The 19,900-nt window shown below is 47.2% G+C and overlaps 1 protein-coding gene across 9 annotated transcripts in view; it reads left to right on the top strand.

Moving 5' to 3' along the window:
- Positions 1 to 19,900, top strand: part of CDCA2 (cell division cycle associated 2) — a 231,577-nt gene that overhangs the window by 181,297 nt on the left and 30,380 nt on the right. For all 9 annotated transcript variants that reach the window (XM_063931858.1, XM_063931857.1, XM_063931859.1 and 6 more), the window contains 4 exons: positions 3,512 to 3,762; positions 10,775 to 10,856; positions 10,938 to 11,075; positions 16,898 to 16,971. In XM_063931858.1, the coding sequence (XP_063787928.1) occupies positions 3,512 to 3,762; positions 10,775 to 10,856; positions 10,938 to 11,075; positions 16,898 to 16,971 (545 nt within the window). The remainder of the gene's footprint in view (positions 1 to 3,511; positions 3,763 to 10,774; positions 10,857 to 10,937; positions 11,076 to 16,897; positions 16,972 to 19,900) is intronic.

The following is a 19,900-nucleotide window of genomic DNA, read 5'->3' as shown; positions in this document are numbered from 1 at the left end:
GTTGGATGTGTAGTACAATTCAGCTTGCACATTCTGTGGCAGGCCTGTCACAGCCAAAATATGTAAATGCCCATTCCACAAGGAAGGTGGGCTCATCTTGGGCGGCTGCCCGAGGGGTCTCGGCTTTACAACTTTGCCGAGCTGATACTTGGTCAGGGGCACACCCTGACTGAGGAGGACCTGGAGTTCTCTCATTCGGTGCTGCAGAGTCATCCGCACTCTCCCGCCCGTTTGGGAGCTTTGGTATAATCCCCATGGTCCTGACGGAGTCCCCAGCATCCACTTAGGACGTCAGAGAAAATAAGAATTTACTTACCGATAATTCTATTTCTCGTAGTCCGTAGTGGATGCTGGGCGCCCATCCCAAGTGCGGATTGTCTGCAATACTTGTACATAGTTATTGTTACAAAAATCGGGTTATTATTGTTGTGAGCCATGTTTTCAGAGGCTCCGCTGTTATCATGCTGTTAACTGGGTTCAGATCACAGGTTGTACAGTGTGATTGGTGTGGCTGGTATGAGTCTTACCCGGGATTCAAAATCCTTCCTTATTGTGTACGCTCGTCCGGGCACAGTATCCTAACTGAGGCTTGGAGGAGGGTCATAGGGGGAGGAGCCAGTGCACACCACCTGATCCTAAAGCTTTTACTTTTGTGCCCTGTCTCCTGCGGAGCCGCTAATCCCCATGGTCCTGACGGAGTCCCCAGCATCCACTACGGACTACGAGAAATAGAATTATCGGTAAGTAAATTCTTATTTTTTGTGCACTTTCCCATTTGCACCTGAAGGTAGAAAATTTTGGTAGGAACCCCCTGGGGTGGATGTATCAGTGTCTCGCCTGTCTAAAAAGGTGGTGCTACCCGCCCCAGGCTCCTTTACCGTGAAGGATCCTGGGGATAGGAAGATTGAGACTACACTAAAATCTATATACACAGCAGCCGGTATAGCACAAAGACCGGTTATTGCGGGTTGCTGGATGACCCATGCTCTTCATTCTTGGGCCATTCAAATTCAGGGTGGCCTCTCGGGGGATATGCCCTTAGTTACTGTGGTAACCCTCCAGAAGCACATTCAGGACACTACCCATGTCCTCTGTGATTCGCTCAAGAAGATGGGGAATATTAATGCTCAGTCTTCTGCCATGGCAGTGTCGGCGCGCAGGGCCTTATGGTTGCTTCAGTGGATTGTGGACACAGAATCCAAACGTAGTGTGGATTCCCTCCCCTTTTCTGGGCAATGGCTTTTTGGGGTCGAATAGGATACCTAGATTTCAAAAGTTACGTCCGGGAAATCCATGTTTCTCCCCACTGGAGTCCCGCCAGCGAGTCGCTCCTTTCCGGGGCCGTCTCTCCAGTCCTTTCAGTCTCGCAGGTTTCTATCTAAGGCGATCATGTCAGCAATCTTCATTCCGGATGTTGACAACTGGGAGGCGGACTTCCTGAGTCGTCACGATCTCCACTCGGGGGAGTGGGGACTCCACCATCTGGTGTTCCAGCAGATCATCGACCGCTGGGGTTGCCCACAGATCGACATGATGGCTTCTCATCTCAACAAGAAACTTCCCTGGTATTGCTCACAGACCAGGGACCCTCAGGCGAGGGTAGTAGACGCACTGATGACGCCTTGGCCTTACCGGCTGGTCTACCTGTTTCCTCCAATTCCGTTGCTCCCAAGGGTGCTCAAGCGAATCCGAAATCAGGGAGTCCAGGCACTTCTGATTGCCCCGGATTGGCCTCAGAGGGCGTGGTACGCGGATCTTGTGGCCCTGTCCGTCGAAGACCCTTGGCCTCTACCACTCAGAAGAGATCTTCTTCAACAGGGATTGTTCATCTACCCGGACTTACGGCGACTTCGTTTGACGGCATGGAGGTTGAACGGAACATCCTAGCTCACAAGGGCCTTTCCAAAAAAGTTATTGCTACCATGGTTCAGGCCAGGAAACCTGTGACGACAAAACACTATCATCATATCTGGAGGAGATATGTCTCTTGGTGCGAGGAACGCACATATCTGCCTGCTGAGTTTCACTTGGGACGTTTTTTACGTTTCCTGCAGGCTGGTGTGGATAAGGGCTTACGTCTGGGTTCCATTAAGTTCCAGATTTCAGTCCTCTCCGTTTTCTTTCAGAAGAAATTGGCAGTGTTGCCGGACGTTCAGGCCTTCTTGCAAGGGGTACTCCACATTCAATCACTTTTTGTGCGCCTACGGCACCCTGGGATTTGGATGTAGTGTTGGCATTTCTACAGTCCTCCTGGTTTGAACCTCTGATGACGGTAGAAGACAAGTACCTCACGTGGAAGATGGTGATGTTACTGGCCCTGGCTTCTGCTCGACGTGTCTCAGAATTGGGGGCCTTATCGTGTAAAAGTCCGTACTTGGTCTTTTCGAGGACAGAGCGCAGCTCCGGACTAGACAGCATTTCCTGCTGAAGGTTGTCTCCGCGTTTCACCTGAATCATTCTATTGTAATTCTGTCCAGTTCTGACGCTTCTGCTCCTCCGGAGGCATTGGATGCTGTGCGTGCCTTGATGATCTATGTCAAGCGCACAGCTCGGGTCAGAAAAACAGATTCCTTGTTCGTGCTCTATGATGTGCAGAAAAAGAGTTGCCCTGCTTCAAAGCAGTCCATTGCTCGTTGGAGTAGGCTTACTATCCAACAGGCCTATGTGTCGGCAGCCTTACCTATTCCTAAGTCTCTAAAGGCCCACTCTGCAAGATCAGTGGGCTCTTCCTGGGCGGCTGCCCGTGGAGTCTCGGCCTTGCAACTATGCCGAGCTGCTACCTGATCAGGGAATAACACCTTTGTGAAGTTCTACAGGTTTGCTACTCTGGCCAAAGAGAATACCCAGTTTGGGCAGGTGGTGCTGCAGCAGTCTTCGCACGTTCCAGTCCGTTCTGGAATCTTTGGGACATCTCCATCATACGAAGTCTCCCCAATATCCCTTATGGATGCTAGAGGAAATACTATTTTAATTACCTACCGGTAAATCCTTTTCTTGTAGTCCATAAAGGATATTGGGCGCCTTCCTCCGTGCATTGACTTTTCTGCAGGTTGTCTTTTCTATGGTTACCTGTTTAGCTGTTGCTGTTTGGTTACCAGCTGTTGCTGGTTGTTTTATGTTAGTGGTGTACTGGTGTCTGAATCTCACCACCTTTTCTGTTTATCATGTTCCTTCTTCATATATGTCCTCTCTCCTTCGGGCACATTTTTACCTATAACTGCCTGTGGGAGGTAGCATAGAGGGAAGGAGCCAGCACACCCTGTTGAAGAAATTTAAAGTGCACTGGCTCCTTTGGACCCAGTCTATACCCCAGCGTACTAGATTCCCCAATATCCTTTATGGATTACGAGAAAAGGATTTACCGGTAGGTATTAAAATCCTATTTTTAGCATGGGTATTGCTGCTTTACAAAGATCACATTTAAGGCGTTGTGGCTATATGTGTTGTGTGTTTGGCTGACACTATTCACCACAAAGTGCTCATAAGGTTTCTTCTTATTTATTGTTTTTAGAGTTAGAGGAAAATGTACACGTAAAAAAAACAGGTATTGACTCAGTGAAGGAGAAGAAGAGGGTGACATTTGGAAGACATTTGAGTCCAGAGGTGTTTGACAGGATGCTGCCAGCAAACACTCCTCTACGTCGAGGAAGTACGCCATGCAGTCACCGCAGATCAGATAGTGGCACTGCAGCTGCGCAGGGAGAAGGTGCGCACAGTCCATATCAGCCATTGCTACAGCCAGACTTTGATGACCAAGATGAGGTGATTACAATTTCTAATGTGTAGGAACAGGTGCTGATGTGGAAATTCTTGGGATCATTCTGGAATGTTTTGAGGGGAAAGCTACAGTTAGGTTCCAGATATAGATCAGTGACCATCCCTGTTGGATGCACTGACTGCAGCATATGATCTTCTCCCCACCCATAATCAAGCGTCTGCACTCATGAACATGGTAGTAGCAGGTGTCTGCACAGTGTTCACAGATCCACGACCACAATATTCGTGCTTCAGTGATTATCTGCAAATATTACAGAAAATTGCATTCTAAGCAGTTTAAATCCAGCAATGGGATTCAGTATGATGCTGGCGGTCACATGATCCACACCGGCATCCCGACCTTGAAGATCCCGATATCAGAGTGTCTGCTAGGGATAATCCTCGGGGTGTTAGTGGTGGCTAGTGCTTACACCCCCTTGTACCTAACCCTAAGCAAGACCCCTTGTACCCCCTGGTCCTAACCCTAAATGTTACCCCGATACCTTTGTGACGACGGCTGTCGGATTGGTGTCTGGATTCTAGCAACGGTCACATGACTGCCGGCATCCCCATCAATGCCGTTTGGAGACAAGTACAGGATTTATTGACGATATGGCCTTTCTCCGACAGGGTCCATAGGTTATCCACAGGATAACATTGGGATATGAGATAGCGACAGCGGAATGGCACCAAACAATCAAAGCTTCCGGCCTCCCAGAATGCAATGGATCCAGTCCTATATCTCGCCTCCTAGCTCAGGCAAATCAGTTTTTTGTTTGGTGCGGTAGGAGCCGGACCATGGTCAATAGGGCTGCTGGTTTTTAGCAGCCATAAGCTTTTTTTATTTTATTTTTATAGTCTTACTATGTTTTTTGAGCAATCTTTCTAAAAAGCGTCTTCTACGTACCTTGGAAAGAGTCGCTCCAACAACTTCCTGCCGGGTCATGACAACGCTTACCCACGTGTACAGTGCTGTGTCGGTGGGCATCTGCGTAGGATGTACTAGCAAGTCCAGCAGACGTTACCAGGCTGTGGCCGGAGCATGGGGAGAAGGTAAGGCATCGGTTCTGCTTAGTGGGGGAAACGCGAGACACAGCGGCACTATTTCGGGATGGAGACTACCAAACAGTCTTTGATGCGGCTGCCACTACGGGTGCACCAGCGCTAGGCCTCAGAGATCATAAGCTCCAGGGGTACTATGAGGCCACAATCCCAAGGGTTTTTGTCAGCAGTGGGGAGGGACTTGGTCGTCCCTCCCCCCGGTTCATGACCGGTTTCCTCCGAGTTTCACGTCATGAACTGAGTTCCCACTTCCGTCTGAGATGCTGTGTATCTAAAAGGATCAGCATAAGCGGCTGTGTGGCTGGTGTGCGTCAGTGTTCACTTGGGCGTCTGTGTGCACTGTAGGTTCATGGGGCGATTGTGTACACTAATAGCGTCTGGATCCCCTCAGCGTTCACTAACGTATTGATCGATCCTGGAAGCGGGGTGAAGTCTCCCTGTATCCCACTCTCCTGAGCCGGGTGATACAGCACTAAGTCTCTATCTACCTTTTTGGTACAAATAGTTGGATAAGTGCCTGATGCATATGAGTCTGTAAACTATTACTGCTGTTTCTTTCGTGGTGCGACTGAATACGTTTAAACTCCTATATAAGGTAATGCAGTAATATATGTTTCTCCTACATACTTGAAATGTATCTGTAGTTGATTATGTGCTCATATTTCTTATTATACTAATGTATAACCTGTAACTGATTGGTAGTGTGATTGCTGACTTTACTAATAATTCTGTCAGTGTTCTGTGTATTCCAATCCTCATTGCTGGTGCAAAGCAGGGAGGGATCGGATTGTATGTCACTTTAACAAAATTTAAAGTAACACTGTACAGGTGTGTGATTTATTTATCATGTCTAAGAGAGGCAAGGGTGAGGAGGATACACACTCCACAGCAGCACCAACACTCATAATAATGCCAGCTCCTATACCAGGGATAGGTTACCCTATTAACCCTTACATGCAACATTCCACCTGGGGTTTATCACATCCAGCACAGGTATTGGCAGCCTCTCAACAAAAGCAAGCTGAAAGGCCAGTGGTAAGTAAATCACATAGACACGAGACAACATTTTCACAGTCTACATATGTTTCAGATGAGGACTCGTCGGCGTATGAAGACTCATCGCACTCCGGGTCTGCATACAGAGACAAGGAGGAAGGTCTCAGCTCAGTGGACATACCTGAGCTAATTAGTGCTATGAAAGCCATTCTATCCTTAGAGGAGGCAGCAGAGCCTTTGTTAAAAGCTGAGGCACCTGTGTTTTAAATGTCCCAAAACTGTTAGGACTGAGTTTCCTGTGTCAGATCAGCTGACAGAAATTATGCAGGAGGCCTGGGTTACGCCAAGTAAGAAGTTTAGGATTCCACAGAAATGGAATTCACATTATCCTCTTCTGGCTAGGGACTGTTTAAAAAGGGAGATGGTAACCAAAGTAGATACGCATGTCATTCGATTGGTGCGAACATCTACATTACCTCTGTCTTCAACATCATTAAATGATGTCACGGGTAGGAAAATAGATGGTTTTCTAAAAAACATTTTCTCTTTGTCTGGGGCAATCATAAGACCAGCCATGGCTTCAGTCTGGATGGCAAAAGCAGTGGCAGCCTGCGCTGATGCATGGGAGGACGATTTTTCAATGGCATCTAGAGAGCAGAAGTACCATATTGCACATATCAAACAGGTGGCTATTTAATGGAAGAAGCAGCTTTGGATATGGGTACAATTGCTTGCCTCTAAGGCATAAACCTCAGCAGTAGCAGCTGGCAGAGTTGTTTGGCTACGTACATGGAAAGCTGACTCAGAATCCAAGAAGGTTCTGGAGTCTTTGCCTTTTACTGGAGATATTCTTTTTGGTAAAGAATTAAACAGTATTTTGGAGTCAGGAGCAGATTCCAAGAAAGTAAAGTTTCCTTCCACACACAAACCAAAGCCTAGATTTCCAGCTTTTCGTCCCTAAACTAAAAAGCATTGGGCTACCAGGGGACCGGCTTCCGAATCAGAAGATAGGCCATCAGCCTGATGGGGTGAGCCTCCACTTGGGGGACCCCAGGGTGGGAGGCCGACTTCAGTTTGCACAGACCTGGCAGCAGTCTACCACAGATGCCTGGGTGCAAGAAGCGGTATCTCACTGTTATGCATTTGCTTTCTAGAAACACCCTCCTCAAAGGTTTTTTTTTTTTTTTTTGTACCAGCCTGTCTTCAGTGTAAATGAAGGCCAGGGCTTTGCAAGCGGCAGTACAGAAGTTGCTTCAGTCAGGAGTGATAATTCCAGTTCCTCCTGCGCAATGAGGACAAGCTTTTTATTCCAACCTGTTTCTAGTCCAGAAGCCAAATGGGTCGTTCCGGCCCATACTCCATCTCAAAGTGCTGAACAAGTATATTTGGGTGCCTTGGTTTCATTTGGAGACTTTACATTCCATTATTTTGGTCATGGAGCCGGAGGATTTTATGGTATCCCTGGATATCCAGGATGCTTACCTACATGTTCCCATAGCACTGTCCCATCAGCGCTATGTCGGGTTCGCTATCCTCCAACAGCATTTTCAGTTACAGGCCCTTCCATTTGGATTGGCCACAGCCCCCAGAGTATTCACCAAGATTATGGTGGTAATGGCAGCTTTCTCTCCGCCAGCAGGGGATAAGAATTTTTCCATACCTTGATGACCTCTTAATCCGGACACAGTATCAGGGATTGCTTCTGTGTCATCTGAAACAGACAATAGCTTGTTTGCAGAAGCACGGTTGGCTCGTAAATTGGGCAAAGTCGTCTGGTACCGTCACAGCGGATGACTCACTTGGGGGCTGTATTGGATTCGAGCCTTCAGAGAGTTAACCTTTCCTCTGAACAAAATATCCAAAGTTCAGTCAAGGATTCAGGAGCTGCTACACAGTTGAAAGGTATCCATTCACGCAGCAATGCATGTGATGGGAATGATGGTGTCAACACTTAACATGGTAGAATATGCTCAGTTTCATTCGAGGCCTCTGCAACGTCTGATCCTTACCAAATGGAATAGTATTCATCAGCCAATAAAAACGTAGATTATGGTCCATACTCTGGAAGTAAGGAGGTCATTAGCCTGGTGTCTACAGACATCCCATCTGAACAAAGGGAGACCCTTTTGGATATCAGATTGGGAAATTTTGACAACGGATGCCAGCCTTCAGGGCTGAGGAGCGGTGTCAGGAAGAATTTGTTTCCAGGGGCAGTGGACCAATGAAGAAAGTTGCCTGCCAATAAATATATTGGAACTTTGGGCCATATACATGGCACTGTTTCAGGCAAAGGACATCCTTCGGGGGAAACCAGTTCAGATCCGCTCGGACAATGTGACGGTAGTAGCGTCCCTCAACCATCATGGAGGAATTCTCATCCAGAAAGCAATGAAGGAGGTAAGTTACACGTTAACGTGGGCAGAACTTCATCATCCAGCCTTGTCCGCAGTGTTCGTTCCGGGAGTCTTAAACTGGGAAGCAGATTTTCTCAGTCGACACGCCATTCATGCAAACGAATGGGCTTTACACCCCGAGATCTTCTAAACTCTGGTAGACAAGTGGGGGTTGCCGGAGATAGATCTCATGGCGTCCCATCAGAACAACAAAGATCCTGCATACGGGTTAAGAACGAAGGATCCAAAAGCGATTTTTGTGGATGCCCTGTCAGTGAGAAGGGACCTTCATCTGGCCTATGTGTTTCCGCCAACCCAGGGTGATGAGAAATGCAAAACAAGGAAGGGGTGCCGTGATACTAATAGCTCCGGCTTGGCCCAGAAGACATTGGTACACAGATCTGCAGAGAATGTCTGTGGATGCTCCATTTCTACTCCCTCAACGTCCAGTTCTACTGTCTCAAGGTCCTTGTTATAACAAACACCTGGATCGACTGTCTTCGACGGCGTGGCTCTTGAGACTTCCATCCTGAAGGCAAGAGGATTCTCACAACAGGTAATTCAAACAATGCCCAGAGCAAGGAAACTTTCTTCAGCTTGCATTTATCACCGAATATGGTAAGCCTATATTCAATGGTGTAGTGATTGGAAATTTGACCCTACTGTAGTTCTTTCAGAATTTCCAGGGTCTTAGCATTTCTTCAGGCAGGAATGGATAAAGGTTTAAGGGTGGCTTCCGTGAGAGTGCAAGTGTTAGCATTAACTGTGTGGTTCCAAAAGAATATTGCTAACCTACAGGATGTGCGTACTTTTTTCCAGGGAATGCTACGCATTCAACCTCCTTTAGTTCCTCCTACAGTGCTTTGGGACTTAAGTTTAGTACTAAAGTCCCTTCAGGTTGCCCCATTTGAACCACTTAAAAGAGTGGATCTTAAATGGTTGACAGCCATTGCTTCAGCTAGAAGAGTTTCAGATTTAGGGGCATTGTTATGTCATCCTCCATTTCATATTTTTTTTTTATCCAGATAGAGCAGCTCTCAGACCTAAATTTGGGTATCTTCCTAAAGTGGTGTCTAAATTCCACCTTAACAAAGAAATTGTAGTCCCGACTTTCCAGGGGCCAGACTTTTCTGCGTGGATCGTACTAGTGCCATCAGAAAGACAGATTCTCTCTTCGTTCTCTACGGATTTCACAAGAGAGGATGGCCTGCTGACAAGCAGACACTGGCGAAATGGCTTTGGATGACAATTTTCAGAAGCATATTCTCAAGCTGATCTCCCCATTCCGGTAATGTCTCTGCTCACTCTACTCGTAAGATAGGTCCATCATGGGCAGCACAACGTGGTGCTTCAGAACAAATATGAAAGGCAGCCACATGGTCTTCCATTAACACATTCATCAAACATTATGCCTTTGATACCTTTGCCTCTCAGGACGCTGATTTCGGGGACGAAGGATTCTCCTGTCCAACCAGGAGCATCCCCACCACTAAATTGTTTTGTAACATCCTAATGTTATCCTGTGGACCCTGCCGGAGAAATATTTGTTATGGTAAGAACTTACCGTTGATAACGTTATTTCACCTAAGTCCACAGGGATCCCATCCTGACGCACCTGATTTGAGAATCATTTCACTAACTAACCTCTTCCTTCTTGTACGGAAGGGTGTGCATGTGTGTTCTTCTCGCCTGATTAGGGTTCTCTATGATGCTTTTGCCATGAGCTTTGGAAAAACAACTAATTTGCCTGAGCCAGGAGGCAGGCCTATATGGACAAGCCCGTTGCATGCTGGGAGGCCGAAAGCTTTGACCGTTTGGTGCAAATCCACTGTCGCGTCATCATATCCCAATGTTATCCTGTGGACTTAGGAGAAATAACGTTATCAACGGTAAGTTCTTACCATAACAAATGTTTTTCTATTATTAATGTTATAAGTAAACTTCACACATGAGCCGATGGTGAGTGAGTGCTATGCCAGATTGTGTGGCGTAACTCGCTTTCGGTATTCTAAGAAAAGTATGCGTACGGGTATGTTCCTAAACAGGTTACCATGTTACCATTATACGGTCACTTGTGCATGCTAGCTCACCTGTTCTAATGTAGGCTAAGTGCATTAAGGGCGTCAGTCACTGTGTATAAAATACTTAAAAAATAGTAGATTGTCCCTAGAACTTGCAGAACACCTGCAATTGGCTGTTTGTGAATCCTTAGCTGGCGCTGATTGGTGATTTATGTGTCACTCAAACTTTTCAGCGCACGTTAAGCACTTGTTTGGTATATGAGACATGAAGTTGTTTCTTAGGCGTTAGCACTTTTATTGATACTTAATAGCCAATGTGTGTATTGCTGGTTTATTTGAATAATCTTCAAGGTGTCCGAGCTGAAATTGTGGTTGTGTTATGCTAGCTTGCAAAAACAATAGTCTTTGATTTTTAATAGTTTGCATTTCACTAATTGCTAGAAGTACTGTGGAAGCCTCAGAAGGTGCCAAGGGTTTGGGTCAGACCTGCAGTGCACCAAATGAAGTCTGTTTGTTCTTATGAGAGTATATTGTGTCTTTGTCCAGGAGGAGGCTCTTCAGCCGCTGTCACTTTGCTTTGAAGCGGAGACCCCAAGCAACGACTCTCCTGTATCCTCGTCCTTGCCAGGTAATCCTTGTTCATATGTAAACACCATGAGACTGACACTCATCTCGCTCAGATACTCTAGTTACCGGACTGTGTTTTCAGGGCACAACAATGGCATGATGGTAGTGGAAGATGTGACGGATGGAATTGCCTTAATTGTGGAGGATAAGCCGTTTTCTAATGATTCTGCAGAGGAGATCAATACAACTGTCTCTGCATCAGACACAGATACAGCAAATGGTAAATGGAGACCTATTCATTTTCTGTGTGTGGAAGTGTGTAGCACGCTGGACTGGTAAAGACCCGACAGCTGGACAGCCTCCAGGTTGCCTACATCTGCTCTGTGACAGTGCTGCAGAAATGAGCTACAGTATATGGGGGCAGATAAATGGTTTTTTCTCTATCGTCCTAAGTGGATGCTGGGGTTCCTGAAAGGACCATGGGGAATAGCGGCTCCGCAGGAGACAGGGCACAAAAGTAAAGCTTTTACAGGTCAGGTGGTGTGTACTGGCTCCTCCCCCTATGACCCTCCTCCAGACTCCAGTTAGATTTTTGTGCCCGGCCGAGAAGGGTGCAATTCTAGGTGGCTCTCATAAAGAGCTGCTTAGAGAGTTTAGCTTAGGTTTTTTATTTTACAGTGATTCCTGCTGGCAACAGGATCACTGCAACGAGGGACAGAGGGGAGAAGAAGTGAACTCACCTGCGTGCAGGATGGATTGGCTTCTTGGCTACTGGACATGAAGCTCCAGAGGGACGATCACAGGTACAGCCTGGATGGTCACCGGAGCCACGCCGCCGGCCCCCTCACAGATGCTGAAGCAAGAAGAGGTCCAGAATCGGCGGCTGAAGACTCCTGCAGTCTTCTTAAGGTAGCGCACAGCACTGCAGCTGTGCGCCATTTTCCTCTCAGCACACTTCACACGGCAGTCACTGAGGGTGCAGGGCGCTGGGGGGGGGCGCCCTGGGAGGCAAATGTAAACCTTTAAAAAGGCTAAAAATACCTCACATATAGCCCCAGAGGCTATATGGAGATATTTACCCCTGCCTAAATGTACTAAATAGCGGGAGACGAGCCCGCCGGAAAAGGGGCGGGGCCTATCTCCTCAGCACACGGCGCCATTTTCTGTCACAGCTCCGCTGGTCAGGAAGGCTCCCAGGTCTCTCCCCTGCACTGCACTACAGAAACAGGGTATAACAGAGAGGGGGGGCAAAATAAATGGCAATATATTAATATAAAAGCAGCTATAAGGGAGCACTTAATCATAAGGCTATCCCTGTCATATATAGCGCTTTTTGGTGTGTGCTGGCAGACTCTCCCTCTGTCTCCCCAAAGGGCTAGTGGGTCCTGTCTTCGTATAGAGCATTCCCTGTGTGTCTGCTGTGTGTCGGTACGTGTGTGTCGACATGTATGAGGACGTTATTGGTGTGGAGGCGGAGCAATTGCCAAATATGAGGATGTCACCTTCTAGGGGGTCGACACCAGAATGGATGCCTTTATTTGTGGAATTACGGGATAGCGTCAACTCGCTTAAGCAGTCGTTTGCCGACATGAGGCGGCCGGACACTCACTTAGTGCCTGTCCAGGCGCCTCAAACACCGTCAGGGGCTGTAAAACGCCCCTTGCCTCAGTCGGTCGACACAGACCCAGACACAGGCACTGATTCCGGTAGTGAAGGTGACGAATCAACCGTATTTTCCAAAAGGGCCACACGTTATATGATTTTGGCAATAAAGGAGATGTTACATTTAGCTGATACTACAGGTACCACTAAACAGGGTATTATGTGGGGTGTGAAAAAACTACCAGTAGTTTTTACCGAATCAGAAGAATTAAATGACGTGTGTGATGAAGCGTGGGGTGCCCCGATAAAAAACTGCTAATTTCAAAGAAGTTATTGGCTTTATACCCTTTCCCGCCAGAGGTTAGGGAGCGCTGGGAAACACCTCCTAGGGTGGACAAAGCGCTAACACGCTTATCAAAACAAGTGGCGTTACCCTCTCCTGAGACGGCCGCACTTAAAGATCCATCAGATAGGAGGATGGAAAATATCCAAAAAGGTATATACACACATGCAGGTGTTATACTACGACCAGCTATTGCGACTGCCTGGATGTGCAGTGCTGGGGTAGTTTGGTCAGAGTCCCTGATCGAAAATATTGATACCCTGGACAGGGACAATATTTTACTGTCGTTAGAACAAATAAAGGATGCATTTCTTTATATGCGTGATGCACAGAGAGATATCTGCACACTGGCATCACGGGTAAGTGCTATGTCCATTTCGGCCAGAAGAGCTTTATGGACACGACAGTGGACAGGCGATGCGTAGAGGAGTTATTTGGGGTCGGTCTATCGGATTTGGTGGCCACGGCTACGGCCGGGAAATCCACCTTTCTACCTCAAGTCACTCCCCAACAGAAAAAGGCACCGACCTTTCAACCGCAGCCTTTTCGTTCCTTTAAAAATAAGAGAGCAAAGGGCTATTCATATCTGCCACGAGGCAGAGGACGAGGGAAGAGACAGCAACAGGCAGCTCCTTCCCAGGAACAGAAGCCCTCCCCGGCTTCTACAAAAGCCTCAGCATGACGCTGGGGCTTCGCAAGCGGACTCGGGGGCGGTAGGCGGTCGTCTCAAGAATTACAGCGCGCAGTGGGCTCACTCGCAGGTAAATCCCTGGATCCTGCAGATAATATCTCAGGGGTACAGGTTGAAATTAGAGACAGAGCCACCTCGCCGTTTCCTGAAGTCTGCTTTACCAACGTCCCCCTCAGAAAGGGAGACGGTTTTGGAAGCCATTCACAAGCTGTATTCTCAGCAGGTGATAGTCAAGGTACCTCTTCTACAACAAGGGAAGGGGTATTATTCCACTCTTTTTGTGGTACCGAAGCCGGATGGCTCGGTAAGGCCTATTCTAAATCTGAAGTCCTTGAACCTGTACATAGAAGTTCAAGTTCAAGATGGAGTCACTCAGAGCAGTGATAGCGAACCTGGAAGAAGGGGACTTTATGGTATCCTTGGACATCAAGGATGCGTATCTCCACGTTCCAATTACCCCTCACACCAGGGGTACCTCAGGTTCGTTGTACAAAACTGTCACTATCAGTTTCAGACGCTGCCGTTTGGTTTGTCCACGGCACCTCGGGTCTTTACAAAGGTAATGGCCGAGATAATATTTCTTCTTCGAAGAAAAGGCGTATTAATTATCCCATACTTGGACGATCTCCTAATAAGGGCAAGGTCCAGAGAACAGCTAGAGATGGGTTTAGCACTATCTCGAGAGGTGCTAAAGCAGCACGGATGGATTCTGAATATTCCAAAATCCCAATTAATGCCGACAACTCGTCTGCTGTTCCTGGGGATGATTCTGGACACAGTTCAGAAAAGGTTTTTCTTCCCGAAGAAAAAGCCAAGGAGTTATCTGACCTGGTCAGGAACCTCCTAAAACCAGGAAAGGTGTCTGTACATCAATGCACAAGAGTCCTGGGAAAAAATGGTAGCTTCTTACGAAGCAATCCCTTTCGGCAGATTCCATGCAAAGGGATCTGTTGGACAAATGGTCAGGGTCGCATCTTCAGATGCACCTGCGGATAACCCTGTCGCCGAGGACAAGGGTATCCCTTCTGTGGTGGTTGCAGGAGGCTCATCTATTGGAGGGCCGCAGATTCGGCATGCAGGATTGGATCCTGGTGACCACGGGTGCCAGCCAGAGAGGCTGGGGAGCAGTCACACAGGGAAGAAATTTCCAGGGAGTGTGGTCGAGCCTGAAAAAGTCTCTTCACATAAGCATTCTGGAACTAAGAGCAATCTACAATGCTCTAAGCCAGGCGGAACCTCTGCTTCAAGGAAGACCGGTGTTGATCCAGTCGGACAACATCACGGCAGTCGCCCATGTAAACAGACAGGGCGGCACAAGAAGCAGGAGGGCAATGGCAGAAGCTGCCAGGATCCTTCGCTGGGCGGAGAATCACGTGATAGCACTGTCAGCAGTATTCATCCCGGGCGTGGACAACTGGGAAGCAGACTTCCTCAGCAGACACGACCTTCACCCGGGAGAGTGGAGACTTCATCCAGAAGTTTTCCACATGCTATTAAACCGTTGGGTAAAACCAATGGTGGACATGATGGCGTCTCGCCTCAACAAAACACTGGACAGGTATTGCGCCAGGTCAAGAGATCCGCAGGCAATAGCTGTGGACGCGCTGGTAACACCTTGGGTGTACCAGTCGGTATATGTGTTTCCTCCTCTGCCTCTCATACCAAAGGTATTGAGGATTATACGGCAAAGTGGAGTAAGACTAGTGGCTCCGGATTGGCCAAGAAGGACTTGGTACCCGGAACTTCAAGAGATGGTCACGGACGATCCGTGGCCTCTACTTCTGAGAAGGGACCTGCTTCAGCAGGGTACTTGTCTTTTTCAAGACTTACCGCGGCTGCGTTTGACGGCATGGCGTTTGAATGCCAGATCCTAAAAGGAAAAGGCATTCCAGAAGAAGTCATTCCTACCTTGATAAAGGCAAGGAAGGAAGTCACCGCGAAGCATTATCGCCGTATTTGGCGAAAATGTTGCGTGGTGCGAGCAGCGGAGTGCTCCGATGGAGGAATTTCAACTGGGTCGTTTTCCTACATTTCCTGCAATCAGGATTGTCTATGGGTCTCAAATTGGGATCTATTAAGGTTCAAATTTCGGCCCTATCAATATTCTTCCAAAAAGAATTGGCCTCAGTCCCTGAGGTCCAGATTTTTATCAAAGGAGTACTGCATATACAGCCTCCTGTGGTGCCTAAGGTGGCACCGTGGGATCTAAATGTAGTTTTAGATTTCCTCAAATCAAATTGGTTTGAACCACTAAAGAAGGTGGATTTGAAATATCTCACATGGAAAGTGACTATGTTACTGGCCCTGGCTTCGGCCGGGAGAGTATCTGAACTGGCGGCTTTGTTTTATAAAAGCCCTTATTTAATTTTCCATTCGACATAGGGCAGAGCTGCGGACGCGTCCGCATTTTCTCCCTAAGGTGGTATCAGCGTTTCACCTGAACCAGCCTATTGTAGTGCCTGCGGCTACAGACGACTTGAAGGACTCCAAGTTGTTGGACGTTGTCAGAGCCTTAAAAATATACATTTAAAGGACGGCTGGAGTCAGAAAATCTGACTCGCTGTTTATACTGTATGCACCCAACAAGTTGGGTGCACCTGCTTCTAAGCAGTCGATTGCTCGTTGGATTTGTAACAAAATTCAACTTGTACATTCTGTGGCAGGCCTGCCACAGCCTAAATCTGTTAAGGCCCATTCCGCAAGGAAGGTGGGCTCATCTTGGGCGGCTGCCCGAGGGGTCTCGGCATTACTACTCTGCCGAGCAGCTACGTGGTCAGGGGAGAACACGTTTGTAAATTTTTCCAAATTTGATACCCTGGCAAAGGAGGACCTGGAGTTCTCTCATTCGGTGCTGCAGAGTCATCCGCACTCTCCCGCCCGTTTGGGAGCTTTGGTATAATCCCCATGGTCCTTTCAGGAACCCCAGCATCCACTTAGGACGATAGAGAAAATAAGAATTTACTTACCGATAATTCTATTTCTCGGAGTCCGTAGTGGATGCTGGGCGCCCATCCCAAGTGCGGATTATCTGCAATACTTGTACATAGTTATTGTTAACTAATTCGGGTTATTGTTTAGGAAGCCATCTTTCAGAGGCTCCTCTGTTATCATACTGTTAACTGGGTTTAGATCACAAGTTGTACGGTGTGATTGGTGTGGCTGGTATGAGTCTTACCCGGGATTCAAAATCCTCCCTTATTGTGTACGCTCGTCCGGGCACAGTACCTAACTGGAGTCTGGAGGAGGGTCATAGGGGGAGGAGCCAGTACACACCACCTGACCTGTAAAAGCTTTACTTTTGTGCCCTGTCTCCTGCGGAGCCGCTATTCCCCATGGTCCTTTCAGGAACCCCAGCATCCACTACGGACTCCGAGAAATAGAATTATCGGTAAGTAAATTCTTATTATTACGGTTTTTGTATGCTGTGCCTCACTCAACTTAGGATATCATTTCATTGGTTTTCTAGAAACGTTCATCGCTCCAGAGCTGGATTTTGTACCTGCTGCTAGGGAAATCATTCGTTCCTCCAAAAGGAAGAAGGTAAAGCTCTATATAGTAACCTGTCTGACCAGAGCATGTATCTGCATCCTGCCAGCTGCACATGATCTAAATATTCTCATATGTCATGCCCTATACCAGATACTGTCATGAAAAGGGAATGTACCTTCTGCACTTCTTATAACAGGATATATATTTCCGTGGTATTTTACAGGGGGTGCTACCATGAGAAGTCTCCATAAACAATAGAGTACAGCAGAAGAGAAGAAAGAGCAGTGCACTTATTAGCATATGGAATATTTACAAATGTCATTTTATTTCACCTCATTAAACTAAATATTCTGCAATACAAGACTAACAGAATTATTCAAATAATAGGGTAGAGTACTAGATCATAAAGCTCAAGGTTCTCCGAGTGCTCCTAGTGTGCCTTCATATTAATGTTATATAGCGACATATATACACTGTGTGTGTGTGTGTGTGTGTGTGTGTGTGTGTGTGTGTGTGTGTGTGTGTGTGTGTGTGTGTGTTATTTATTTATTTATTAACAGTTTCTTATATATCACAGTAAATTCCATTGTGCTTTACAATTGGAAATAAATATATATATATATATGTGTGTGTGTGTGTGTGTGTGTGTGTGTGTGTATACATATATATATATGTGTGTGTGTGTGTGTGTATATATATATATATATGTGTGTGTGTGTGTGTGTGTGTGTGTGTGTGTGTGTATACACACACACACATAGACAGACATGGTCAAGTCACATTATTAGGACCACCAGCTAATAGCCAGAGTAAACACCGTGTGCAGCACGGACATCAGCTAGACAAGCTGGGAGTGACTCAATAAGGTGCTGGTAGATTGGCACAGGTTCATTTTGACAGTGAGCTGTGTCACTGTAGCACAAGCCTGGCCAACCTGTGGCTCCCCAGCTGTTGTGAAACTGCAAGTCCCAGCATGCCTTGCCATAGTTTTGCTATTAGGGAATGCTAAAACTGCAGCAGGGCATGCTCGGATGTGCAGTTTCACAGCAGCTGGAGAGCCACAGGTTGGCTAGTCTTGCCGTAGCGTGTCGGTCGGCCTTCAGGCACCTTCGTAGCTGACATTCACTTCACATCAATGGCACATGGTGCTCCGCAGTTTCCACATCAGTTATTCGCAATGGTGCCATTTGTCCAGTCATGATACACCTTCCCCACAGCAACACGTGAACAGTTCACAGACTGCGCTGTTTCAGAAATACTGCAAGCCTGGCCCGAAAGCTGATAATCATCCCTTTTTGCAACTCGCGTAAATCACTCATTTTACCCATGACAGCAACAAGTGATGTGTGCTGACGGCCTATCACACACCTTGTATATCCACCAAGCCAGCGCACAACACGTGACGTACTTCATGGGCTATACGACGTCAAATGTAGGAGGTGGTCATAATAATGTGACTCAACTGTGTATTTCTCTGGCTGGGTCCACAGGATTATCCACAGGATAACATTGGGATATGGTTGAGCGACAGCGGAAATGACACCAACACGGTCATGAGCTTTCTGGCCTCCCAGGATGCATCGGGGCCTTCACCATATAGTCCCGCCTACTGACTCAGTCAAATCAGTTTTTTGCTTGGTGCGGCAGGAAGCCGCATGGTCACAGGGCTGCTGAGAAAAGCAGCCTCAAGCTTTTATTATTTTATTTTTATCGACTTACTATATTTTTTTGAGCGACTTTTCTTAACAGCATCTTAAACGCATACTAGAAAGAGTCGCTCCAACAACTCCCCACCGGGTCGCAACAACGCTTACCTTCGCGGTATTAGTACTGTCTCGACGGGCATCTGTGTCGGATGTTCTAGCAGGTCCAGCAGACGTAACCAGGCTGTGGCCGGAGCATGGGGGGACGGTAAGTCTATGGATTTCCTCTTACTAGACGGGTCAGGGCACAGCTACACTGATTTGGTGGAGACTACAAACAGTGTGTTGATGCGCCGAACATCTCGAGTGCAACAGCGATACGCTCCAGGGATCATAGGCGCCAGGACTAGGAGATGCCGCGATCCTTAGGGTTTAAGTCAACAAGGGGATTCAGACGCTCTCCTGGCCGCCCCTCCTCCGAGTTCATGACCAGTCCCGCGTGTCTCTCGTCCATGAACAGAATGACCTCACTTCCGGCTCAGACGCTACCACGAGGGTACTCGGTCGCAGCTTAGACGCTGCGGTTGTGTACACTAAAAATCCCACCTAGACCGAGTCGCAGGCCTTAGCGTCTGCATACACGTGGAAGTCGCTGAGTGTCCGTGTCCGTCAGTGAGCGACCGTGTCCGTTATCAGTTATCAGGAGCGGTAGTGTACATCAGTAGCGTCTGAATCCACTCAGCGTCTTACGAGCGTATTTGCTTGGATATGGAAGTGTGGTGAGTCTCCCTGTATCCCGCTCTCCGGAGGCAGGGTATACAGTACTAAAAATTCTCTCTACTTGTTAGTATGAATTGTTCATTTTTAGTACCTATTGCATATGAGATCTGTATATTACTGTGTTTTCTGCATGTTATGTTGAAAAAGAACCAGTTAAAAACAGAAGTACAATTTTCCTACTTATGTATAAGTTATTATGGAGGTTGTATTCTCATATGACAATGTCTAATGCTTTAACATGTGACTGACTGCTAGTATGTGTGCTGACTTTTCTGTGTAATGTCAGTCCTGTTCTGACCCTCAATTCAGGTGCACTGTGGTCAGATTGATCTCACTTCTATATACTCATATATAGGTGATTTTCAGTCCCAAATTGTGTAGTCATTTACAGATTATTACCATGTCTGTGAGCGGCAAAAGTGACGAGGAGAATTTATCAAGCACTCCTACAGCCCTAACATGCTTATCTTGTAAGACAGGGTTAGTTGGTATGGACCAATTGGTCACTTATGAGGGTTTGTGTGCGAACTGTTTTGCTTTTCAGCAAAGTAAAAAAC

Source organism: Pseudophryne corroboree, chromosome 6 (assembly GCF_028390025.1).
Source record: "Pseudophryne corroboree isolate aPseCor3 chromosome 6, aPseCor3.hap2, whole genome shotgun sequence".
In the NCBI taxonomy this organism is placed as follows: domain Eukaryota; kingdom Metazoa; phylum Chordata; class Amphibia; order Anura; family Myobatrachidae; genus Pseudophryne; species Pseudophryne corroboree.
This window is presented reverse-complemented; position numbering and strand designations above follow the sequence as displayed.